A 25979-nucleotide genomic window follows, 5' to 3' on the forward strand; every position below is an offset into this window, starting at 1 on the left:
TGCCTGGGAAGCGGTTTCTTCTAACACAAACAACAACAATTATAATAATAACAAAGAATCCGAAGAATTTATATATTAAAAAGTGGCTCTGGCGAGGTCCCTGGTCACTGGGTGCAGGTCTGATTCTGTTTTCCTTGGAAATTGGGAGGAATGCTAAACGCCTCGTCTACCAGAGACTAAATTGTGTGCGGAGCTCTAGGCACGGCTCCCAAGTTGCCCTTTCACCCCTTCACTTTATATGTTCCTCTTATTAAGGAGAAAAATGTTTCAATATGTTGGAATTTGGGGCAAAGCCGGGAAGGAGAGAAAGAGGATAGAGAGTGGAAGGACATTTTCCAAATAGTTTTGGTAACCCTTCGGAGGGTTACATTTAAAATTGATGTCGTACTAAAACCCCTGGAAGTTTCTTGCCCAGGTTAGTACAAAATATTATCTGCGAACCCTTCGGAGATGACAATATGCCCCAGAAACGTGACTCCGTTGGGGAAAAAACTATCCCTGAAAACATATCCCTGAAATATATGTTTCCTTTCTCTCCCTAGATGCGTTACTATTTCATAGGGTATTTTTAAATAGCTAAAAGGATCTGGAGGTTTCGGCTTGCAGAGAAAAAGGCTGAATTCTTGATCCAGTGAAGAGAACAGTTTCGAGGCGATTTCATCTCCCTTTGCCAGCCGTGTGCATCTGCAGCGTCGTCTGTCGTATTTTCAGTTCTGCTTCAGGGGGAAATGGGTTAACTATTTGCAAGGTAAGAGTCAGGAAAAAAAGCTCAAAGTAAGAAACGATGATTTAAAAACGGATATTTGAAACTTCCTTATTTAAAAGGGGGGATTTAAAGTAGCACTTGAGCTCCACTCAGCGTCTCTTTTCGGCTTGACTCCTCAGCAATATTTTTTTAAGAAAGTTGTGAATTTTTTCTTCCTTCTTTTTTTTTTTTTTTTTTTTTTTTCTCTTCTTTAAAGTCGTGAGTAGCGCCAGGCGGGCTCTTTGGGCGAAGATGTCACATAGCCATGATTAATCTGAGGGAACAGCTGAAATATTGATAAGGGGGAAAACGGAAATCAAATGAAAAGTAGAGGGCATAGAAGAGAGGGAAAGGAAAGCACGTCCCGGAGCTGCGAGCATTACAGAAGCCCCCTGAGGAAATGCCTGGTTGATGCAGCCTGTCTGGATGGGCTGGGAATTTTAACTTCAGCGCTGCTTTGGATCTAACAAGTTTAATCTCTCCTCTTTGCAAAACTGCAGCGGCAGGGTAGTAATCCAGAACTGGTGGGGAGTTTTATTTTTGTGGTCTCAACCTGGATTTTTACAAACTGGTCTGCCACTGGTTGAGGGGAAAGGGTATAAAAGGTGAGTCATTTAAATACTAGTAATAAGAATAAGCAAGAGGCGAATCTAAAAGTAGTTTAAGAGGCCTTTCGTATTCCGACTGATGCTGGCAGGGCGATGCGATTGATAAATAATCCGCAGCAGGCTTCTTCGGGCTGGCTCCAAAGATGCAGATGTATTTATTTATACGAACATGCGTAATTATAAGAGGGAGGGGAGCGGGGGGTGGGGGGAGCGCTAATCAGGGGTAAAGAGGGGAGCAGGGGAAAGCGATACGGGAATCCTTGACCCTAGAAAATGAACTGGCTGAGCAAAATTACCTTGTCCCTCGACTCTGCCTACCCCCACCCCCCGTCGCAAGCTCAGAAGCAAAAGAAACTGGAATGCGTTAGGAGGGAGGACGACAGAAAAAAGAATTGTACTTATCAGAAACACATTGTCGATTTTATAATCGGTTGCCCTTCTGTGCCAGCTGGCCGTGTAATAAATGCTTTAAAAATCAATAAAAGGGGGGGTTACGTGCAGATAGCGAGCTTTTATTTCCCAGAGTTGTTGGGCTGCGAGATCTTTTGCTTTCTTTCTCTATTTTTTTTATTTTTTAAACTAGCAGATGTTGCAAAGGCGCTGGCTTTGCGGGCACGGAGGTGTTTCCCTGGCTCTTTGTGGGGCGAGGAAGGGGCCGAGGGGGGCTCTCGCCGCCGGGCTGGCAGCTCCCGGGCAGGGGGACGGGCAGCTCCAGCGCCGCGCGGGCTTCTGCATTAATCCGACGAAGGATATTTCGCGATTAACCAGCGGTGTCTGGGTTGTGTTAGAGCCGGGCAATCCGAACTAGCTGCAAAGTTAGGACCCCGCAGCTGCTCTTGAAGAGCTTGCAAAAAAAAAAAAAAAAATTAAAAAAAAACCCACCCAGGAGTATTGATCGCTCGCGCGCAGCTCCTTAAGCATGTTCCTGATTCTGTAGTATAAATTTTCTGTAGTAAATTCTGGGTAAATTCCTGACTTTTCCCTTCCCACCCCGGGAAACTGGGACCGTCACAACAGGAGCACTTACGAACTGCATGCTAAGGGGATGTGTGTGTGTGTGTCCTGCTTCTTAATGGTGCACTAATTACAGTAAACTAATCTGGAAAGGGGGACTAAAGATCCTGAAAGGAGCCGGTAGAAAAAACAGTTGTCGGATATTTGTGTGACTGAAGGTTTCCCACAGACCATTACATTTTTCACGATCGTTGTTAATCTCTGCATCTCGGTAGTGATGACTTGGTTGGGGGGGGAGAGGCGAACCCCCCTGTTCATCAGGAGATCATCAGGTCTCAGAAGTACAGAAAAACAGATGCACTGCGCTGATGCAAGCCTGAGATAAAGCACAGCTCTGTCAGACTGAGTAACGGCACTATCCGAAATAGAAGGGCTGAGATTGACAACCCGGGGGGAAGGGGGGGGAAGGTATTGCTATTTGGAACAATACTTCCGTTTGCTATTTTTATTAATTTATTGTTTAATTATTATTGGTGAGAAAGGTTCTTTAAATCAATAGAGGCCGGCAGACTAATGGCTCGGAATGGTTTCAATGAGTCACGAAAGGCAACTGCCCTTCATTTAGCCAAGTGAAACCCTTGGATACAAGTCAATAGGGTTAACTAGTCTCGACATGAAAACATGAGTATTTCAGTTGGCTTTTAATTGTTGGCTAAGAAATTCAGTTAATCAAATGTCAAGCATTTCCCTCTGGTCAAAAGTGAAGAAGGCTCTTTTCCTGGGGGGTGGAATCCAAAAGCAAAAACAAACTGTTGTTAAAGCCCAGAAATAAAACCCTGCTTTATGAAGTCCATTACTTGACTTTTAGTTACTGGGGTGGACGTTTTCTTGTGTTCTTTAAAGGGTGCACTTAAATGCTTGATCACTTCCTATTAAATTTTATTACTAATCTTACTTCTTAAACAATACTTTGTTTCTTCACTTTTTTTATATACATATATATGATTTGATTTTTTTTTTAATTTCAGGTCAATTTTAGGACCTTTAAATATATCTATTAAACAAGTAAGGATGTTTCAGACTGTACCAGACACTTCGTCTTACGTCAAGGTAAGACATGACAGCATCTTTAAACAGGTAATGTCAAAAATTACAATCCTCCAAAATTCACGGTCATTTGTATTAGTTGAAAATCTTGTTCCCGTTCTCACTGCAGGGGTAAAAAATCCCTCTACCTTTGGTGGGAGAGGGGTTAGAGTCTCAAGTATCACAGTTATCATTCTGGAAATATGCAGGGTTGAGTTAAAAGTCATATCATTGGGGACCAAGAATATGTTAGAGTGGTCTTGCCTTTTATAATGCATTGGTGCTTGGTTTGATGGGTTGTACTATAACTAGTATTCTAGTGAGGGTGTCCTGAATTACATTAGAGTAGTGGTTTGTTGCTCTGAAACCAATATGATAGTGGTGGTGTGCTACCAATGTAATATCATAGTGGTTTCTTAAATTGGCTTCCAATTTTCTGATTTCCTAGATACCATTTAGTCTTGAACCAGAGCTAAATTTCATTTAATATCCCTCTACTTTTCTGCTACGCCAACTACTAAAGTCAATATGCAAGATGATATGTGAAGTTATGGGTTTTTTGCAAAGTTTATGGTTTTTTTGTGAGGTACATTTCAAAATGGATTTAAGGGAGAAAAATATTTAATGAGTTAAACCAAAACATCTCTTTCAGTTGCTGAAGAAATGGATTGTCACATCAGGCAATGCTATTTAATACTGGGATTTCTTTCATAGTTGTTACTTATGGTTTTCCTTGAGCAACACTCCCATACAATTTAGTCGGCGAACTGACTTTGGTTGGTTTTACAGATAATGTCTAATGCCAGATACTACTAGGTCTTGCGCTCCAAATAGTTGTTTGTGTATCTTTTTTTATAAGGATTAAATAATGGACCTTAGGATATATTTTGAATGGCCACTTCTGCCTCTTTCTTTTTCATAAGATTAAATACCAAAGAAGGATTGGCACAACCTTGTCCCTTTATAACTCAATTGAGTACTATATTATATTTGACATCATATAGGTTTTTTTCTACAACAGTTCTCAAGAATGTAAATAAACCAAGCCTGGGACATCTGGGTTACACGTTTAAGGCAAACCCTGCATGCAACAGCACTTAGGGAAAATCTAAAACACAAGCCTCTTCTCTCCCAGTCTGAAGAAACACAGAAGGGTGTTAACTAGAGCTGGGTGGATAATTTGTAATGAATAATTTATTACAGGAATTTTGTTGCTCTCTCTCCCCCCCTTCCTTAGTCAATGATCCAGAAGACGCCAATTGCGATTTTCATGTACATACACATTATTGGAAATGATTCACTGAATGATTTCTGTATATAATCCCTAGGCTACGGCTCATTTTGCGGGCAGTTTGTTAGGAGTATTAGTATTTGAAATGCAAGGTTGGTGGGATGACTCCCAGGTCATGTGGCATTACTTGAATTCCCTGATTGGGTGGACTTGTGCAGCCCTCTGGACCAGGTTTCTAGAGCAAATCTGACTGGGAATGGTCAAGATTCCACATTCAGTTGATATACCCCAAAATCACACTCGTAGCTCAGTCTTTCAGGGAATGACGGTGATACAGTTTTGCATATTTAATTCATATAGCTGTGGACCAGCTTCTGGAAGGATAGAAACGCCGTGGAAAACAAATTAAATTGAGATCTCACAAAAGCAAATTCACTCAAAGTTCAAGTACAGAAACATGTTCTGCAGCCTGTGCCCAGCCTTAGCGTTCATTTCTCTTCAGAGTTCCTGTATGTGGGAAATGATCTGAGATGTGTTCTGTTTACAATGAAGAGATGAAGGCCCTTTGACATCCTATATTATGGTATCATTGCCTTTTGTTGTGCAGCTAGATCCAGCTGCTGCTCCAGTTTGTAGCAAAATTCCTTTTGAATTAAGTGGAACCGAGATCCAGGCCTAAATAATTTAACATTATAGCAGGATTGAGTGAGTCTGTCTGTAACTGTGTCGGGATAACCTTCTCATTAAGGACAATCCTGCAGGCAAAGTGCTTGGACAAAGTTCTCTCCACGTAAGCATGTATTTTATCTACAAGGAAGAACTCCTCAGGCTGGACTTATAATCCGGTGTTTCAGCAGCGGAGGGATAACTGGGCTGTGCGATGCTGAACTCTCTGCCTTTTATTACAACCCTTCACCATCAGCTGCTGGTTTTTTGGGCAAGGACCTTGTCTTTGGTGTTTTGTCTGTAAAGTTTCATTGATACAAATGTCATTGGGGAAACTACTTGTTCCTGTGCTTAACAAACTCACCGGCATTTTGACAGAAGTCTCTTAGGACTGACCCAAAGTCCTCCAAAGACAAAGGAAATATCTCCCATTGACTCTGAGAAGTTTTAAGTTGGGCAACTCAGTACTAGTTGTGCGATATTGTACCTGGGTAGCTCATTCAGATTGGTGAGGCTCTTAAAAGTTGGACATTGGTTAAATTCAGGAGGATCAGAGCCTTAAACATACTGGTTAGGTCAGTCTCTGGCCCACCTGAGGTTGGTGACAGTTTCCACCAACTCAGATGCACCCAGGGTCAGCAGAGAGCTGTGACTGGCTTATTTGTAGAAGAGGTGGGATTGACTGATGATCTAGGCAGAAAGTCAGGAAAAGTGGGTATGGAGCCAAGCCCTGCCAGTGTGGGCTTGGCGCTCCTGAGCGAGACACTTTGAGTCTCTGTTCCTGTGTTTCTCCATCTTTAAAGTGCGGATGAAAGTGCTGTGTAAGAACAAGGCACTGGTCAGATTTAGACAGCACCTGCCTTCTCTTTACTGCTTCCCCACACAGATCTTTGAGGACTTCCTAAGCTGTGGTGAGGAAGAAGTTTGAAAAGGAGGGATTGAGTTCAAATTCCTCTTTTCCCAGGTCTTTCTTTTTTTTATTATTATTTTCTTTCATGTTGTTCCTTCTCCAGAAAAAAACTTATTTGACCATCTTGTGGGAGGGAGAAGTATTTTATTTATTACTTTCATGGAATCTTAGCTGGTGATGTGTACAGTACCCCCATGACACAACAGAAAAAGCAAGATCTGGATCAATGTCTTCTGTAAATCCTCTTCAACAAACTCATTATATAAAATAAGTTTTATGTTTGTTTATGCCTTGTGTAGAAAAATGCCTTGTCTCTATGTGTTGTGACTGAGAGGGGTTTGTGGGCAGGGTGTTCCACAGGAGCTCCCAGGAGGAACACATTTGCTGTCCTACCCCTGGGGTACAAAATAGGCCATGACCACCTTCAGGCCATGCTGGTTTTCTTGCCACAGCATTCAAAATGCAAAAAGGCTGGAGGGGGGAAGAGGAGGATTTCATTTTTAAAATGGTTTGTTGTAACAAGGATGGGTTATGTTGAGTCATACTGGCAAAGTTCAGCCTCTCGGTGTTGTAACCTTGATTTACATCATAACCACACAGGACGTATGGATCTGACCTAAAGCACTGTTAAAAGATCCTATTACAACCTCACGACAGGACTACCTGTTCTCTCGTACACACTTCTTTTGTGGGCCTTAACACGATAGAGGGATAGAAAATTACAAATATATGTGTATTTAAAAATTTTGATCCTTACTGCTTTATTCTGCATAACTGATAAAGTATTTCTATTCCTTATACCATTCTGGGGCTTACTGATCTGCAAGTACTTAATAATTTACAGTATATCAGAGGGTGCTAATCTCATCTAAACATGTGTATTTGACTCCAGAGACTGAAACATGTAATATAATTGGGAAATTAAATTTTAAAAGACAGCACCGCAATCCTGACTGTAGGGATGTGGAAAGGATTAGGTCCGTAAGCAAAGCAACGTGACCTCCAAATACTGGACTTTTAGTTATTGCCATTGCCACAAGCTACTCTGGGCCACAGCAGCCTTTGCTCCCCTTCTGCAGCTGCCAGTTTGTGCTTTAATATGGGTGTAAAGGTGGTACAAGAATAATCTGGGGGGTTGTTTATTCACCCATGCTTTTCTTATGCCCTTCAGCAACATCCACAAGCTTATCTCCTCTTCTATCCCACCCCTCCTCGCACAGAGAAAGTCATTGCTTCTGCTTTCGGTTCCCCAGCTTGTAAACACAGCTCCTGCCCTGCCCTCCCCAGGGCAGCGCCTGCAGCTCCGCGGGGAGCGCCCCGGGTCTCTGCAGAGCATCCCCGGCCCGGGGGGGGAGCACCTCGGGTCTCTGCAGAGCATCCCCGGCCCGGGGCAGGGAGCACCTCGGGGCTCTGCAGAGCATCCCCGGCCCGGGGCGGGGAGCACCCCGGGTCTCTGCAGAGCATCCCCGGCCCGGGGCGGGGAGCACCCCGGGTCTCTGCAGAGCATCCCCGGCCCGGGGCGGGGAGCACCCCGGGTCTCTGCAGAGCATCCCCGGCCCGGGGCGGGGAGCACCCCGAGTCTCTGCAGAGCACCCCCGGCCCGGGGCGGGGAGCACCTCGGGGCTCTGCAGAGCATCCCCGGCCCGGGGCGGGAGCACCTCGGGGCTCTGCAGAGCATCCCCGGCCCGGGGGGGGAGCACCTCGGGGCTCTGCAGAGCATCCCCGGCCCGGGGCGGGGGGAGCATCCCGGGGCTCTGCAGAGCAGCCCGGGGCCGGGGAGGACCTCCCTCCTTCTGGAGCTCCTTTTCCAGGTACCAGCCCTGCCAGCCTGGGGCAAGACCCGCGGGGTCAAGTCCCGTGGCCTGTGCAGGAGAAGTCAGAGAGGGCTGCAATAGTCCCCATCACACGGGACCGGGTGTCCTGGCATCACCCCTGCTTTCCCCCTCCTTTCCTCTGCCGCGCCTGGGGGTGATGTTTAAAACAGCCTCCCGAGGGGGAATATTGAAGGCAGTTCCCCAGGAGCAGCTCGGTTAGGCGCTGGACGCCTCGGACCGGCGGCGAGCCTCCTGGGGGAGGCGGTGCGTTTGCTCCCCGCTCCGATCCCCTGGTCAGTTTTGGGGAGCACCCACTGAGCAGCTGCATGCTCCCCTTTGCGAGCTTGTTCGCGGAATGATCCCCAGCCCAGCCCTTCGACCGGGCACGAAGATGGGCTTTCCCCTAGGGAGGAGCCACCGTGCAAGCGCGGGACTTCTCGCTTAGAAATGGATTTCATGCAGCCATAACGTTTGTGGTACCGTACAAAGAAGCATATTCATGGAGGCAAAATAGTCTGGGTGGCTGGAAACAATATTTGGTTTGTTCTTGCTTTCACTCTGCCTGGAAAATTTACAGAATCCCTAAAGACAGAGGAGGTTGGTTGGTTTTTTTTTAAGGACAAAACAGTGAGATTTTCTTTGGAGCGAGCAATGCGACAAACCCTGACACGGACGCGTTATCTTTCCCGCTGGGCAGCAGCAGCCAGAGGCTTCTCGGGGACAGGTTACAAAGGAAAGAATATCCCGTTATTCCTTTTTTCTTTTTTTTTTTTTTTTTTTTTTTTTTTTACAACAGAAATCCCGCAGCGGAGATGGTGCCTGATGCATCGACCGAGGGGAAGGCGCTGCAGAGGGACCTGAGCTGGGGTCATCCCACAGGTGCTCAGGGACCCGCGGATACTAGAAATGCTGTTGCGCGGAGCAGAAACCTGTCGTATCCCAACCCCCCCCCCCCTTCCGAGAGCCTTAGCCTGGCAGAAAAGGGAAAATCAAAGCCTTTATGAGTTAGTTTTCTCCAAGTTCAGGCAGTATTATTCCTACTGGGAGCATCCTCTAGGGCATTATCCGTTTCTGCCTCTTTTTCTCGGGCGGATGGGACCAGGCGCCTCCAGAGAAGGTGGGAATGGCAGTAGCTTTGTCGGCAGAGCGAGCAGAGGAGCTGCCGTGGGCTTCTTTCGTCATTCGCACGCTTCGTGATGATTAATCTACGTATACACCGACTCGTTCTTTTTTTTTCTGGCGCTCATTTCTTGAGGCTGAAACGCTGCTAAGTTGTTAGACTTTAGCAAGTCGCTGATTAATGCCTTATGACAACTTGGTGCTTAAGGATTTAGTCCTTGTTTGCACCTACCTGTCTATTTTAAACAGAAAAATCCCTTCCCATCTCCCGGTGTCCAGCGAATCCCGGCTGGCTTTTTTTACCCGTCCTCAACCCCAGCACTGAGTGGGTAGAGCTGACATTGTTTCTTCCTCCCCTTTACCTTCAAGACACGGTTTGAATTTAGGTGGAGAAGGTGGGAGAAACGTTGTTTCTCTCCTGCAAACGTAGCATGTTGGAGCTCTCTGAAATAAACCGGGCTCTGGGGCACGAGGGACAAGTTTTTACAGCGACTCCCGCCTTCAGACAAGCAGGGTTCGAGCAGCCAACCCCCCTCCCCAACTCTGCGACCTTCTAATGGCTCCATTCCTTCACGATTCGCAGAAAACCGCCCCCCACCAATACGCTGCATCCAGGGAATTTTGTATGCCAGCCTTTCCTATGCTGTCCCAGCCCAGTGTTTGGAAAGGAGGTGTGGAGGGAAAGGGAAGCAAAATGGGAAGAAAAAGAAAGTGAATGCTAAGGGGGTGTGGGGGGAGAAAATGCTTTAAATCTTTCCTGCAAATCTCCAAATATATGAAGTCTGAGGGAACAAATTCAAAGCAGGCACGGACGCCTGAAGAGCAGTTAGAGAGAAATATTCTGTTCCATTCAAGCGCATCAAGGGTCTAGCTGAAGTCTTGTTTGGCTAAGGTCAGACGAGACTGGGTTCTCCAATAAAAATAAATCTCAAATTAATTATGGCCTCAAGCGAGGGGCCAGACGTTTGGAGCTAGTGCACTGCAGCCTGGGTTTTTGGCCTTCAGTATTTTGGGTTTTTTATGCCTCAGTTTTTCAATAATTGCGGGATGGGGGAGGAAGGGAGGGCAGGGGCTGTTTTATTGGGACATGGAGCTCAAATAAAACTAGCCAGGACACCGCTTACCCCACTCTTCGCCTAATTGCTCCGCAGCTTCAAAGCTACTGCATCTTCTCCACCCCGCTTTTAAGACATTATGTTTTACTTAGTACCGATTAGCAGTGAATAACTTTCCGGCTTCAAGTTCCCAAATCCCATGGGCTGTTCCTGTAGACCAAGAGGTAGGAGGGGCCCGATCCAGTCGTGGGGCTGGAAAACGCTACCGATTCCTTTTTATTGCTGTAGCTGAATAGCAGAGGTTTGCCCAATTAGTTTAGTTTAGAATTGGGATTCGTTTCTGGGGATCAAATCCCAGGGCTGTAGTTCGGGTTTTTTGCTTGTAAGAATGTGGGTTTAGAAAATAAACAAAACACGTCGCGTTTTTCATTCTGCAGCGGAGTTGGTGCCAGAGGAAATTCAGACCCGGAAATTTTAAACATTCACTGAAGTTGGTGGAGCTTTTCCCTCTAGTAAAGACTGGAGCAGAATAGAGCCTGGCCTTCTGCAAATACAGCTGCGGGCAAAGAATGGTGCTAAATGTTGTAAATACGTTTACAGAGGATAGTCTATGTAGGAAGCTTGATATACGTGTAATGTATACACACAGGAGACCTAGCGCAAGGTGTGCGTGTGTATACATGTATACAAAGCTAGTTAAGAGGAAGAGGACACTTTGTCACAGTTAATGGGAAAGGAGCCACTTTCTAGAGACAAAGTCAGGGAGTGGCTGCTGGTTTCTGGGGCGTTAGTTCAAAGCGACAGTCCCAGACTGGGGGTTAACTGAGCTCAGCTGATGCCGTCCGGGTGAGAGAGGGTGAAATAAGCCAACCCCCTTTCCCATCCTCCGACACGAAGACTTCTAACCTGCAACTGAGGCCCGGGAAGGTTTTTATTATGTTTATTCCTGTAGAATAACTAGACGGTTTTAATTATGAAGTGATGACCACTAACCCCGTGTGGATTACAGACAGAAAATCCCTATCTTTGAGGTTGTGTAGCCCCGCGAAGGACTGGCATTGAACTAGACCGAGGGGTTAACTCCTTTGGTGCTGGACGTGAAATGGTCCTGAGCCAAATTCCCCCCAAAACCCTTATTGATTTCAGTGGGGTCACACCAAAGCCGGTGGGTTTTCACCTTCTTTGCGTGAGGCTGCAGTCGGTGTAACCCGCTGGTAAGGACGAAGAGAGGAGATGGGGACATGCCGAGCGCTTGAGATCAAGACCGAACTAATTAAAAACTTGGGTCGAGAATTTATTTTCATTCATAAGCGGAGCGAAAAATAATGATAATTATAATGATGATGATGATTATAATAATAATAGTAATAATAATAATAATAGAGGAGTAACAGATTTCTACCAGCCTGTCCCAATGTAAGCATTTGAAATCTTCCGTGGCTGCCAAGATCAAATGATTTTCCAGATGTCTGGTGATAACCACATTAAAGAGATCATAATTCCTTTACTGTATATACATATGCATCTAAAAGCTGAGCATCAGATAGAAAGTTGCGCACATTGATCAGCAGCGTGCCCGGCGATGGCTTTGCTTTCCCCGCCTGTCTCGCAAACAGTTAAATACCCCAAGTCACTGAACAATCACCTAGGATGATTCAGAGCTTGGCGCACGAAGTTTATGAATATTCCAGCCTTTTCCTTTTCCAAAAAGTTTGAGATAACTTCAAGGGTGGGTGGATGGGGTTTTTTGGTTTGTTTGTTGTGTGGGGTTTTTTTTGTTTTGTTTTTGGGTTTTTTTATTTTATTTTTTTTAAGGGGGGAGGTAAAAAAAAGAAGGAAAAGATGAAGCAAAGGTTCTATTGTTACATTATTTGGGAGGAAAATAGATTGTTCGGCTTGTCTGTTATAATGTTTAACAACTTCGCTCATTACCTTATCTCTTGGACTTTTTGCAAATCTTATTTTAGACCGAACACAAGAGGTAAAGCCCGGAGCACCCCTGATGGCCCCGCTCTAACAAGTGACCCGAACGTGCTTCCATTCGAGTCATCCTCAGACATGCAAAATAAGCCCCTGAGGGTCACGGTGCCCGTCTGGCAATAAAATGCAGACTTGGGCTCCTAAAATATCTCCTGCTGGGACGGAGGGGGGTCTGTTTGACATCTTCCAGCCTTTGGGAGCACTGGAGATCCGCTGCCCGTGCCGGACTTGTCCGTCTTCGCAGGCCGGGGCACGGGAAAGGGTGTTTTGCGAACGCCGGGCTCCTCTCCCGCAAGCCGGGCTCGTTTTCAGGTGGTTTCTCCCCGCCGCCCTCAGCTCCCCGGCTCTCCCCCACGGAGACCTGTCGGTCCCGCAGCCTAAACCCAAAATGCCCCGTGAGGTCCGTGGGTGACAGAGGGTCCTTCCAGGGTATTTTTCCCCCTCCCTTCCTTTCGCGGTTAAGATCCTCAGCCCGTCCTCTCCCTCACCCCCCACCCGCGTTGTTTTTTCGGAGCCGGTGGAGAGTGTTGTCTAGAGAGGAAACCATTTGGGTTTTGAAAGGATGCGTTTCACTCTTCCCTTTAACCTCTTGCTTTTCGGGTTGCTGCAGCCTGCCATGTGGTACCGCTGAAGGGGGGGTGGAGAAAAGAGTATTTGCGGGGGGGTGGGGGGTGGGGTGAGGGCAGGGAAATAGAAAGAGTAATGAGGAAAGCAAAGGGTTAACCGTGATTTCTTTTAATTGAACTCCAGTTCTTGTGGCCCTAGGCAAGGGGGGACCTGACCCCGCTAGCAGCATCCAGATGTGCTGCTCTCCGGGGACCCCAGCGCAGACCCCTGGATTGTAAAGCAGACAGGGGGGAGGACGGGGGTGGGGGGAGAGGGGAGGCGGCGGGGCTGTCCCCTCCGCTCCCCCCCCTCCCCGCTTCACCTCCCGGCTGCAGACGGCCTCAATCGCTGGCAAGCAGCAAGCCAAAACCTCCAGGTCTGGTCACGTTCGGTCCCGTGTCTGCATCCGAACTAAAAAGTTGTAGCTGAATTGATGAAGCTAATTTCAGAGGAGGGGGAGGGAGGGGAGGGAGGGGCAAGGGGGATCTGCAGCTCTCTCCTGCCAGCTTGGGTCTTGGAGAAATAAAGTATTAATAAGACATCTCTGCCGCAGCCGAGTAGAAACACTAGTGGCATTATTGCATTTCCCTTTTGGAAGGGGCGGGTGCAGAATAACTTTGGATATCATTTTGATTTCCCCCCCCTCCCCTCCCCGTGGTTGGACTAAAGACAGGGGGAAACAAAAAGACTGGACACAACTGGCACTGGACAAGGTAATCCTCTCCCCCGAGAGATCTGACGTGCAGGAGTGTCCTCCTGCCTTGACACTTTTCTTTCTTGGCTTCGCCCTCCTTTTATTCCACCCTCTGATCTTTTTCCTCGGGCTGCAGCAGTTTGCAGAAGTGGGGAATAAAGGACGCCCAAAGCGTTGCATGATGTGTTCCGCTGTTAGCTGCTTGCTATTTTTGCAAGGGGGGGTGGGGGTGGTGGAAGTGGAGCGGGGAGCTGGACAGGCGGGTATTGTCTCCTTTCCTCGGATCCTTTGGAGGGTTTCAGCCTTTCCCGGAAAAAAAAAAGGGAAAGCGCGTTTCTTTTCTGGTGACCGCTCCCGTTTGAATGAAAGACAGAATTGCACGGCAGGGGCTCGCCAGGTCTAAAATGAGATTTAAAGGCTGGTGGTTGGGTTTTTGCAGTGCCCATGCTAACACGGCAATCGGGAACGGAAAATTCAGCTGATCGGACGCTTATTGTAAATTTTTGTCATTTTTAGCTTATAAAGTAGGGGGTGTCACCCCCTTCTGAGTGGGGTTTTAACGGTCTAGGGAGAAACTTGCACTGTGAGAGGGGGCTGGGGAAAGTACTCCCAGCCCCTGAGGTGGAACGGATGGGCTTCCATCCACCTCAGCACCTTCGCTTCCGAGCCCGATATCCCATCCCTCGGGGTGCCTGGGAGCGAAGGGAAGGGATGAAAGTGGAAAAAAGCCTCCGGTTTCCCGCAGACCCGTTTGCAGCGTGTGCTTTAATTGCTGGAGTCGTTTGTCCGTCTTGCATTATTGCACTTACCGCTCATTTCTGGCAGGGACCGAACCCTCGTCTCACCCTCCGTGCTGGGAGGCGTGAAGGAGAGGGGCCGAAGTATGTTTTAAATACGTTTTAATCCCCAGACTTTTTATTTTCTCCCCCCTGCCTGCCGCGACCGAATCGTATTTACGTTCTTCTCCCCTTAATTTTTGCCTGTGACTGGAAAACGCATTAATAAAAAAATCTGTGGGAAGAGACGGAAATTCAGTGTCAGGCTGAAGCCGCTCCAGCCAAAAGGAAAAAAAAAATTGCAAAAAACATGTTAAACTAAACTGTGGGATGACACACGGCGCTCGCTAATACGGTCTGGGGTGCAAGGCAAGGTCTGCGTTGGACTGGCTGCCCTGGCGACAAACAAGAGCTGACAGAGGTAGCTATTGTTCTGCCCCTTCTTATCTAAATGGAGCAAATATCCTGTATGTAAAATATATATATTTTCATCAAGAAGGCAGGACCAGTGGAGAGACGAAAGTTTCCTCCTCGAGTGACTTCACTTCCCAAAATTAGCAGAAAAAACGTTTCATCCGGTTAACTGTCTCTTTTTCGCTCTGCTGCAACAACCAAAGTTAAAAAAAGAGAGAGACGAAGAGAGAGGGAGGGAGGGAGAGGGAGAGAGGAGGAGAGGGGATACAGAGAGGAAAGCAAAACCGCTGGAAGGGCAGGGAGAAAAGCGAAAAGAGAGAGAAGGATAAAAAAAAACTTCAGGAGGCTTCGGTTGCAGGCTAAACCGGGTCAATGTGTGGAATATTGCTGGTACCGGCTGGAAGTTATTCTAGATGGACGGCACTATTAAGGTAAGGGGGGCCGGAGGGGCTGGGGGACCCCTCTAGCGGGGGGGCGCTGGGAAGGGGCGCGGGGGCTGGGGTCCGGCTCCGTCCCTCCGCCCCGGAGCGGCCGCTCTCTCCTCCTCCTCCTCCTCCTTCTCCTCCTCCTCCGCCGCCGCCGCAGCGTGCCGGGGCTCTCCCCTTCGCTTCCCCGGTGCCCTGAGGGGGGGCTTCGCAGCCAGCGGGGAGCCCGCCGGACCCGCTCGTACCCCGCTTGGCGGTGCGGGGCTCTGCGCCTTCCCGCCCCGCGGAGGGGGGCCGAGGGGGGGCCCCGGGGACATGCCCGGCTCGGCGGAAAGGCAGTGACAGCTCCTGCCCCCGGGGCTCTGCGCCGCCCGGGGCTGCGAGGCGCCGCCGAGAGCGGCGGGGGGGCGCTGGGGGCGGCAGGGGCCAGAGCGGCTCCGAGCTGGCCCCAGATGTGAGCCCCTGGCTCTGACTTCCTCGCCCGGCCCGGCTTGAAATGCGCTGCCGGCTCTGGTGGTCGCCTGTGTATTTCCTCCAGCAGTTTTTGTTTTTCGGTTGTTTTGGTTTTTTTTTGGGGGGGGGGTAGAGAGCGAGGGACGCGGCCGTTTGGAGGAGAAACATCACCCTAGCTTGGGGCGAGGCAGGGGGAAGGGGAAGCAAAGAGTGTGGCAAAAAACCACGACACAGCCAACCTCTGGTGGCCTTGAGCAACCGAGGACGCTGCTGGGACTTGGAGAGCGGTTCCCCCTCCTTTCCCCCATCCAACGGGCCGCTCCTTCAGCCTCTGCAAAGGTAAAGCCAGCCTTTCCCAAGCCCCTTGAGGTGGCTCACGCTGTTTCTCAGAGCTCTAGCCAGCAGAGAGTTGGCTTTCTTGGTTTGGGGGACCCTTGTGCAATTCTTATGGGCTCTTCTTGAGGGAGCGCTGTAGCACAGAAGCAGCTCGAACAGAAGAGCCTTGAAGCGAGAGACGCTGTGGGTGTGTTTGGGTTGGAGGATTTCGAAAGATGCCTATCGCCTGGGTGGGGTGTTGATCTCTTCTTAAAAGTTGTCTTTTTTTTTTTCTTTTTTTTTTTTTTTTTTTGCTGACCTGGGGAGAAAGAAGCTGCAAACGGGCAGGAACTGAAACTTTCTCCCTTAGATTGCAGCTTGTGACAAGTGCACTGTTTGGAAGGGTCCCAAAAGAAGGGGGAGGGAAGGAGATGGCCAGGAAGAGAGAATGGAAAAAGGAAAGAAGGAAGGAAAGAAAGGGTGACTGTTGGAAAGGAGGAGAGAAAGCAGGATCATTGAAAGCACAAAATTTGGAAGGTATGGCAGGAATAAGACATGTCTCCCCCACCACCTCCTCAGATCCGTAGCAAAAGTAACCCGGGCCTCGTTCAGGATATGTTTAGTGCACCACAACCTTCTTTGATTTGTGGAGGCCTAAATATTGTGCAGTGAAAGTGCAGAAATTTCCCATCTGTACATTTGCTGCGGTGCACGCATGGACTTGTTTCTCTGCACAGGCCATGAGCCCCCCACACCATCCTCTGAAAGGTGCTGAAGTATTCCCATGACCCTGTAGCCCAGGGTGCCTACGGGGAGCTCCTCCTCTCCCCAGTCACCCCGTGCTGCAAAGAACTGTTGCTAACCCCCTTCAGCCCCCCCAGTTTGGAGATGAGGAACTGCAACGCTGAGCAGCTAGGCCTACAGTCACGTTGGGGAGGCTGTGGTGAAAGAAGGAACTCAGCCGCATCCCAGGTCACTGCCCCAGCTCCTGGATCTGCTCGCTGACTGCTCTGCAGCCTTTTCTTATGTTGTCCTGCTTCACTTGCAGTCCAGAAATAATTTGGCTGTTTGAGCTAAGAGAGGTGGGATCCAGATACACTGGGAGCCTCCTCTTGGGTTCATTCACTGAGCAGTTCCAGGACCATCACCAAGTTGCTGCAGGTCCCCATGTCTGGCTTGCCTCCTCCTTTAATTCATCCCTTTTCTGTACCATGCATGTAGATCAGTGCTCCTGTGGTGCCCTCCGGATTATTTGACATTTCTTGCAAATTTTCTTGCCGGGGAGAAAAAGAGTGGGTTTCTAAGGGATATCAGACCCACGCATTGACAGATTTGCTGCATTTTACCGCTGAAAGGAAGGGGTTAGACCACCTTGCCTAGCCTGCCTCAGGTGAAGGGCAACGGGAGAGGATGTGGCTTGAGATGCTTAAGTGTTTTTAATGTGCTGAGCTCTATATATAACCTGTGCTTCAGGGCAGATTTTCTAAATTCTAGGACGTAGTAAAGCAAACCTGTACTGTAGCCAGAGGAAAGCAATTTAAAAGCAATCATATCCTTAGGTCTGCTCTCCTGTAGGTTCTATGCATTGATTTCTCTCAAAGCCGTGCGTTTGGGTTAGGAAATAACATGTCAGAAAGATGCACGCAAGTGACTAGAGAGCAAAAGGAACGCAGAAAAAGGCTCCTTTATCATCTAGAGCAAGCACACAGTGAGGGACCAGATGAAATCTGTGTACCAGCGTGGTTAGGAAGCTCTTCCCTCCGTAAACTCAGAAACATACCTGTCTGTGTAGAAGATAGTGCTGTGCAGTGCAGACTAGGTATCGGAGAGGGCTACACGCTCCAGGTGACTGTCTTCAGTTTAAACAATGCAAGTGACTTTTAAGTCTTTGCGAAACTATTCCATGGACTAATTGTTTTAATTGAGCCAAAGACTTAACTTGGCAGAAGGAGTCTGAGACCAGTCTACTATAAACATCTCTCCCTTCACCCTGTGATCCCCAATATTGGACCCGTAATTTCGTCTTAATCTTTTTATGTTATTCAGAAGGAGTTCTGACAACAGACTCTCTGATGGCTGGTTTTGCTTACCTGGAATAATTTAACCAAAACCTGCCCAACCGCAGGGTAACTTTGCAGGGAAGGGGTAAATCCGCTGTAGCCTTGAGCTGTCCCGAGGGCTCACAATCACACACACCTGGGGGAATGGAGCATGGTCAGGGAATAGACGTGGTCAGGATGACCCTGGGCTACGTATGCATCCTCTGTGGATGTTATGTGCAAGTGTGCATTGAAGTCGTTCTCAGAATTTTTTAATCCAAAACTCAGGGAATTCCATGGATATAAACATGCATTATGGGATCAGCTCAGGACTGTAAGTGATTTTTCCCCATCATGCACTGACTTTGGTCACAAGTGATATTGCTGAGCCAACACACCAGGTCTAGAACATGTCTTTATTTCTTCATAAACAATTATTTATCTTGAGGGGAATTAGATCACTTACTGGTGTAGTGGGAGGCAATTTCTGCTGCATTCTTCAAATAATCTGCTTAATACCTGACATGGGAGGTGGACTGGCTGGCTTGGAAAGTGACTTCTAGAGCAACCCTCTAAGGTCTTTTATGCAGGAAGAAGTGCAGCAAATCTTTACCATTATCATCTCATTTCCATATTTAGTCCATATTCTGTGAACAACACTTGCAGAAGATGATTGAGAGCCAGTGAAACTCAGGACGGCTTACGTTTGCACTAATTTTAAATAGTCAAAACCATTTTTATTGTGTGCCTGCAGATACTTCGAATCACATCTTCTTTTGGTTAACATCCCGCTTTGACTTAATTCACATTGTGTTTGGGGGGTTTAGTTTTTATTGCCTGAAATTATATCAAAAAAAGGTGCATCTAATCTCAGCAGGATGCCCATGCATGGACTTCCTCACAATAACAAATCGTGTGGTTTCAAACTGGTTTAATTGTTTCAGTTCCACTTTGCATGTGGACAATAATTAAAGTAAATACACTTTCCAAAGCCTGACTGTTAACAAAAAAACCCCATTTTGTGTAACTGCTGCCTTTATTCTGTGAAAACTTGTTTATCGTTATGTTCTGGACATAAGGGATAGACCATCTGAAGGACATTCAATGAAAATTTCACATTACTCGAGTAGATGACAACCACACTTGTGTCCTTCCACAAGAAGACAACTTGTATGTTGGTGTTGCTATAGCGAAGGGTGGGGTAAGGTTTCTACTGCAATCACTGTTTCTTGTCATTTGTGAACTGTAGGCGTTCGCTCCCGTCCTGAAACTTGGCCATCAAGATCTTCAACTAAGAACTGTTTCCTTTCTGAACAAGTTTAAATGTCTGTTTTGCCACTTCTAAATTGCCCAGGCTTTGGCCCTTTAGAGATGGCCTTTCCTGGCAAAAAGGCGTTGACTCCCAGGGCAGGCCTCTTCACCTCCAGATTGAGGGGAAAAAAAAGAAATGTTTGTTCATTGGAAACTTCCCACGTTGCTGTCCCTCAAAAGCAGTTTTGAACAAAAACACCTGAAATTTCCAAGGCATAAATGATGATATTGCCTGATACCCTGGTCCCTATTCAGGTGGCATTTGTATTGCATAATGGCTTTCTAATATATAACAGCAAAAAACCGTTAGAAATGTTTTGTATCTGGGATATTTTTATAATGCTGCTTCATTTTCCTTCAAAGATCCATATGCAAACGCACGCCTTTTGCCTTAGTATGAACTTACAATCACGCCATGGTGCTGGGAGCTGCTGGCTCGAGGTGTTCCGTACTAATTCCCGCTTGCTCCACCAGGAAAGTAATTTCAGAACTGAGTAGCTCTGCTGCTCTGTGGTAGAATTTCTCCTGCTATGGGAAGGAAGATTAACCTAAAGCAAACCTGATACACAACAAAACAGCACCAACTGCTTAGATTGCAGGCACTTGGGGTTTCACTCAGAGGCTTTAAAGAGGTGCTGTGAGCCTTGTATAGTTTCTCTCTACCACTGTGGATTTCACCCTAACAGGATGTGGGCATTTTAAGTAGTAGATGCATGTCTTGAGGATTTCATGCTTTTATTTTAGTTATTTATTTTAATTTTGTGATACTCCTGCTGCAAGCTGGGGGGAAAGCCCGCCTTCTGTCACTCCTTGCAGCATTTCTTCTAAGAAGGGTTTTGCTGGAGTCTTGGAGTGCAAGAGTACTATTCATTGGAGTATTATGAGAAAGGGATAGAAATCGAGAGAAGCAAAGGCTAAGGTTGCACCTTGAAGTGAGGTCTTAGATGAGATAAGGTGAGATGTGGTGGGGGAAGGGCATCTGAAGCAATTTTTGCAGGAAGCGGAGTTTATTTTCTTCAGGTCTCTCCCTCCTGGTCTTACAGAAGGCTTTCCTCTTCATTTCTGTTCACATCTTCTCAGAAGGATCCGGCCTAGAACTTATGAACGTACAACCAGAGCATCTTCCATTCTTTTTCTCCCAGTAAAACGCCAGTGTGGGAAGTTCTTTTGCAGCACCCCATAAGTTGCCTTTGAAAAATGGAAGTTTCTCATTCTGCTTGAGTTTACTTGACCACTTAAAGAAAGACCCTACGTCCCATCTCTGTGCAAACATGCACAAGCAGGAAAATGAAAGGAGCCAAGGGAGCCTTAACTTCAGATTTTCAGATATTTGTGGGTTTACTGAACACCTAATGCTGCAGAAGCACGGTGTTACTGCTAGAGCATGCATGAATGTGTACATGGCTCGCCTAGAAAAAACTGCTCTAATACATTAAGCTTAGCTCTATGACTTGGTTTGAAGCCAGCTTTCTCCCCAATGTAAAATTCTCTTTAGATCTTTTGTTCTGAATTGAACAACAGATCTACTTCCAGTGTCTGTGCCTCTCATGTGCTCTCGTGCACATGTGAACGTGAGCGCACAACGCACATGTAGCCCTGGCATGTAAAAAGAGCCGCCTGCAGCACACTTCTCGATTATACAAAGCCCAGTCACACTTCCACGGGTGATGCCTAAGAACACTTTCTGAGCGAACAAATGTTTTGTTACAAGGCTGTGAGTGCATATTTATAGCTGTTTTTGAAAATACAGACTAAAATATCACCACACAAATGTGGTTTTCTGCCTCCTTCTGGAAATAATTTGCCTGATGGCGGACCCATGTCTTTGCTAACCTGTGTGCTGCATCATCACAGATGCCTGGGCAGTCAGGGTGCCAATCAGGTAGCTTATTACTAACCTAAATTGTGCTGGTATAAACAGCAACGTATGGCACAGGACAATGTGTAATCTACTGACTTCCAAATATCAAAGCCTTCAGAATGTTAATGCATCTACTGGTTATTTTCTTTCTTCCTCTCGTTACCCAGGCCACATAATTACTGATGCGTATCTACACAGCTAGTGACACTGATCTAGAAACTTGCCTCTTGTAGTAAAGCCACAAACGTTACCTCCCTCCTCCCCCACCTCCGCTACCAAAAGCTTTTCCTTTAGCTGTAAGACAGAGACCTAAACAAAAGGGATATATGTTACTGTATGTTACTGGTGAAGATATTTAAGTACATCCTGATAAACCTCCCGTTTCTCCAGTGACAAATAGCACCAAAGGCAAAACTTTGAAATAATGACCTGACAGGGACCATCAGTATTTGATGCCAGAGACACTTTGATGCATCTAATTCTGTTTTGCTTCCAAAATAGGTCTGTATGTGCATATTTATCTAACTAAGCAAGCAGCTTCATTTGTAAAGGGACTGGTAGCCTGTAACTCTCATTAGCTTTTGAAGGTAGCTGTTCCCTCTGAAAACCAGGGTGCTTTCGAGGTGCTTAACATAGTATTTTGATTCTGTATGTAAACATGTTGATTTGCAAAACTGGCTCAGGGGCACTGAATATACAATTCTCACTGAAAATAGGTGGGAGAAGGAAGGCTAAATCCCACAGGCATCTTGCAAAATCTCAGCCTTTGCTTCCCTTCAGTGTTGGTGTGATGCTGTAAAGAAAATGACCCTAGCTCTTCATGTGTATCAAGCATTCTTTATTTTCCTGAATCTGTGCTAAAATATGGTGAGAAACGCAGCTCAGTAGAGGCTCCTGTAGTAAATGCCATGGATATTACTGGCTTATGTGCATATACCTTGTTCCTGTTCTTCCAGCATAGACTAACCCAGAGTTCAACCGACCACAGGGCTGTAAAGGGGCAAGAAACAATAAAAAAAAAACCATAAAGCCCCCACCTCCACACCCCCCAGACCAACTAAGCTGCACACCCAGGAATTGAACGTTAGCCTACTGGCCCACGCTTGTCAATCATGCAGAGGGAGTGAAAATAACATAACGGGCAGGACAGCCTTTAATTAGTCATTTGCTGATTTCTCACTCAGCAAAAAACCTGCCCTTCTTAACTAATGCTGGTTTTGATCTGAGGGAAGGAGATAAATCAGCAAGAATACAGGTTTTTTTACAGTTTTTTCACAGTTGCTGAGTGAAAAAAAGAAACTGGAGTAAGGTATGGTGGGGTCAGTGGAAGGTGTGCTAACTTCAGGAAACCGATTTTTGTACGATGAGAAAATTCTTATTTGAACGTTTTTTATAGCAGTTTTCTTTAAAAAAAGAAAACAAGAAGATAAGGAAAAGATTAGGAGAGGTTAAAATACCTTTTTTACAGCTAAAAGCAGAATTTGGCTCTCTGATTTCTTCTGGATAGCTCTTCTTGTTGTTCCAAGCTTAATTGACTTATAACTGCATCTGAATCAACCTCACATCAGTTGCTTTTTATCAGCCAAAGTGAGACTTCCTGTGCTCCACAGTCTGGTTTCCTGATGTGTTTCCTTTTTCCTTTTAACAGAACAAAGGAAACTGAAACTCCTCTGCTGCTCCTGTTCCAAATCTCCTTGGGACTTAGCATCGAGCATTTGCCTTTTATTTTTCTGCCCAGCCCCTGAGCTGCCTGGTGTGATAGTGCCCTCTTTACACCCAACCTAGCTTTGTGTTGCCGGCTGCAGAGGGGCAAGAACCGCGTTGTTGAAGTGAAGCCACTTCCAGAGCAGGGGGCAGCCACCAAAGCAAAAAAAAGCTACCAAAAGCTACCAAAGCAAAGCAGAAAAGGAAAAACTTGGCCAAAGACTCTGCATGTTACTAGAGATACAGGATTTTTAATGTTCTGCTGAAGCAGATAATCAGGTGTTGAGATCTCATTGATTTGCACAGGCTTGTATTTGTGAACTTATTTGGTATTTGAACTTGGTGCTGGAACTTTGTGTCCTGAAATATGTAGGTCACTGGCAGAAATGCTCCCCAAAATGGTTACACATCTACAATACAAATGGCATCGCCCTAGAACATATTGAACTGGCAGCCCTATACATGATAATACGGACTCTTCAACCACGCTTAATAGCAGTTACTCTCTTCTTATAACTATTTTTCCCTTAGCTGTTATGGGGCTGCAGTTCTATTTCAGTCCTGCCAGTCACATCAGGAATGCGTTACGAAGGTGAAGGACTCAATGCAAAATCCAAATTATGCCATGCAGTAAGGAGCCCGTTCCCTTGGGAAAGCAGCCCTTGCCCCTGCTCACTGGTTTGGACTAGATGACCTCTAAAGGTTCCTTCCAACCTAAACCATTCTATGATTCTGTGATTTCCCAGCTACTGCCCCCCACGCAGCTGACAAGCGTACCGTTTTGCCGAGGTGCTCCATCCCTTCCTAATCTTCACGTGTCAGGGCTGATGCTTTTTCTTTTTAAGAATCACAAGTTCACTTGAACGGCAAGAATCACTTGTCTTCTTGCTCAGATAAAGGAACGTGATCTCAGATCAGGGCTGGGTAGATGCCTGTAAAAGTGCTTCTGAACACAACTAAAAGCAACTACATAAGTATGGAGTTATACGTTAGCACAGAGATAAGTGCAAACATGGGCCTGATTCTGAGAAATAGATGCTGGATATCTGCAAATTCCCACTGAAATCAGTGCAGTTCGTTCATGCTTAGGGTTTAGCCATTTATCCAAACCACCTGAGCTCAGCAGGCTTAGAGAGGGAAACTGCAAACTGTGCTGCCTGTTGGCCATCTGCATGTGGAGGCAAAGTGAATTTGCAAGTTCAGCCTCTCCAGAATAGGTAGCTTATATCCCAGGTTCATTTATCCAAACCATCAAAATTCAGGAATGGAGGAATATGGAATAGGAAAAAAGATTCTGGACTTGGCCTGCTTTCTCTATATGCCTTAATGTACGTACGCATGTGGTGTGTAAACTTGAAAGGGTGGCCGAAGGCAGGCAGTGCTTAAAACAGCCTGAAGCAGCAGAGGATGACCGCACCACCCCAGCTAGGAGGAAGGCAGAGTTTCCAGGGAGCCCTGCTCACCCAAGCCTAAGGGAGGAGCAGGAGCTATGTTACTTTAAGCAAGGAAAAGAATTAACATCATTGCCCTCCTACACAGAATCGCCTTTCTGCAGGCTTCACTGTACCGATTTGAGGTTTTCTCCTGTAATAACAAAATCCTACATTGAAAAATGTCATTTTTAATCAAATAACTTTGGATTACCTAGGGAGGGGTATCAGAAAATTATATCCCTTCTGTAAAATCCAGGGGAAAATCACGGAAGTTTCGTCTTTTCTGCTGTGTTCTGTTTATGGAACAGTTTCTATACAGTATAATTCAATTTCCATAAAAAACTCCATTGATTTAATCCCTATTAAATTCTGAGGATTTGTCCATGAGGGTCGTGTTGCAGATCAGCCTTTAGGACTGACTCCTGATTAGAACCAGAAGTCGTGACTTGTATGATTAATTCCTTGTATTATGGTATTTGTCCCTAGAGGCTCCCACTAAGATGAAGCATGGCACGTAGATGGAATAAAAGCCCATAATCTAAGCAGGCAAAGGAAAAAAAAGAAAACCTAGGAGGTGAAATGCAGGAAGCAACTGGTCACTCAGCAAGTCACCATCAGAGATGCAGAGAGTCCTGGTGGCTGTTCACAAGTCCCTGAGGTTAGGATCACCCAGGGGTTTGCAGCAGAGGGTGGACCTTAACCACCTTCACGTGAGTTTTACCACGGATACACAGAAAAATCACTGGAGAAGTTGTTATCGGTACATGTACAAGCTCAAAACTCTGCTAGATCGCCACTTACAAATTGATCCCAAAAGACTGAAAGTTATTTTGAGTCAGTATCACAGTTGCTGTGGGTGTCTTTGAGGCATACTGAAAATCTAGACTACAGTCTGTGTAACTCGTGGTCCTTCAGAGACGGTTTGCTGCAGCGAGAGATGATTTTGCTGGTGATGACACTCCTAGCCTGAACTTGCCCACAAAATTCATGTGACATGCGTGGTAACATCCTTCCTTAATTAGATCTAATATGCACATGTATATCTTTCCACAGCACAAATATTTATATTTTGGTGATATTTCTAAGAGCCGTAAAGGAATACATTTGACTTCATTAGAACTAATCAGGCTTTAAAATAAGCATGCCCTGAAGTGATTTGTTAGGCAGGAACTCTCAGCATCATCTTGCAAATATTACCAAAATTGTCTGTAACATCTCCACTGTGACAAGAGAAAGAACGATCTTACGTTAAGTGAGGAACTGACGCACAGAGAAAACCAGTGTGTCTTATCAGGATCTGGCATGTTTTTAATTGCACGTATTTCTTCTGAATCCTGTTTTCTGCCAAAGATGCGTGTGTAGAAATTTTGCGTGTGCTACATTTCATCCGAGTGATCGTGAATTCCCTTGTGACACTAAGATTGTACTTGAAATCTGAGACGTCTCTAGTAAGCCGAAGGCAAGCTGCTACCATTCCGATGGCATGTGGCCCAAACTCCAGCTCCTCGCCGTCCTGCCGCAGATCGAGTGTCTGTGCAGAGTCTCGCAGTAGGTTGTTTTTGTGCTGCAATCTGCCTTCTGCCTTGCATGAAGTAGAAGAAGCAGCACGGATGGGTCCAGACTGAAAAGTATTACTTCTTACCCATGCAGAAATTTTACAGAGGCAGATCTGGAATAGGGCTTTGCCGCAGTACCTTCTAGTCCTTTTCTTCTGAAAAGCAGCTCTGTCCTCCCCCTGACAATGCTACTGGGTCCTCTGGATTTTGAGTAGTGTTATATG

At 46.4% G+C, this 25979-nt stretch overlaps 1 protein-coding gene across 5 annotated transcripts in view; it reads left to right on the plus strand.

The window, feature by feature from the left end:
* The first annotated feature begins 946 nt into the window (after nucleotides 1–946).
* Nucleotides 947–25979, plus strand: part of FLI1 (Fli-1 proto-oncogene, ETS transcription factor) — a 91346-nt gene continuing 66313 nt past the window's right edge. Inside the window, exons 1-2 of one of the 5 annotated variants that reach the window (XM_064470680.1) lie at nucleotides 947–1350; nucleotides 3336–3444. In XM_064470680.1, the coding sequence (XP_064326750.1) occupies nucleotides 3379–3444 (66 nt within the window). In that variant the 5' untranslated portion in view covers nucleotides 947–1350; nucleotides 3336–3378. Of the gene's footprint in view, nucleotides 1351–3335; nucleotides 3445–8810; nucleotides 8894–13462; nucleotides 13488–14805; nucleotides 15090–25979 lie in introns of those variants that run through there. The other 4 variants (XM_064470682.1, XM_064470684.1, XM_064470685.1 and 1 more) reach the window with 4 other exon arrangements.

The sequence above is a fragment of the Phalacrocorax carbo genome, chromosome 21, assembly GCF_963921805.1.
Source record: "Phalacrocorax carbo chromosome 21, bPhaCar2.1, whole genome shotgun sequence".
In the NCBI taxonomy this organism is placed as follows: Eukaryota; Metazoa; Chordata; class Aves; order Suliformes; family Phalacrocoracidae; genus Phalacrocorax; species Phalacrocorax carbo.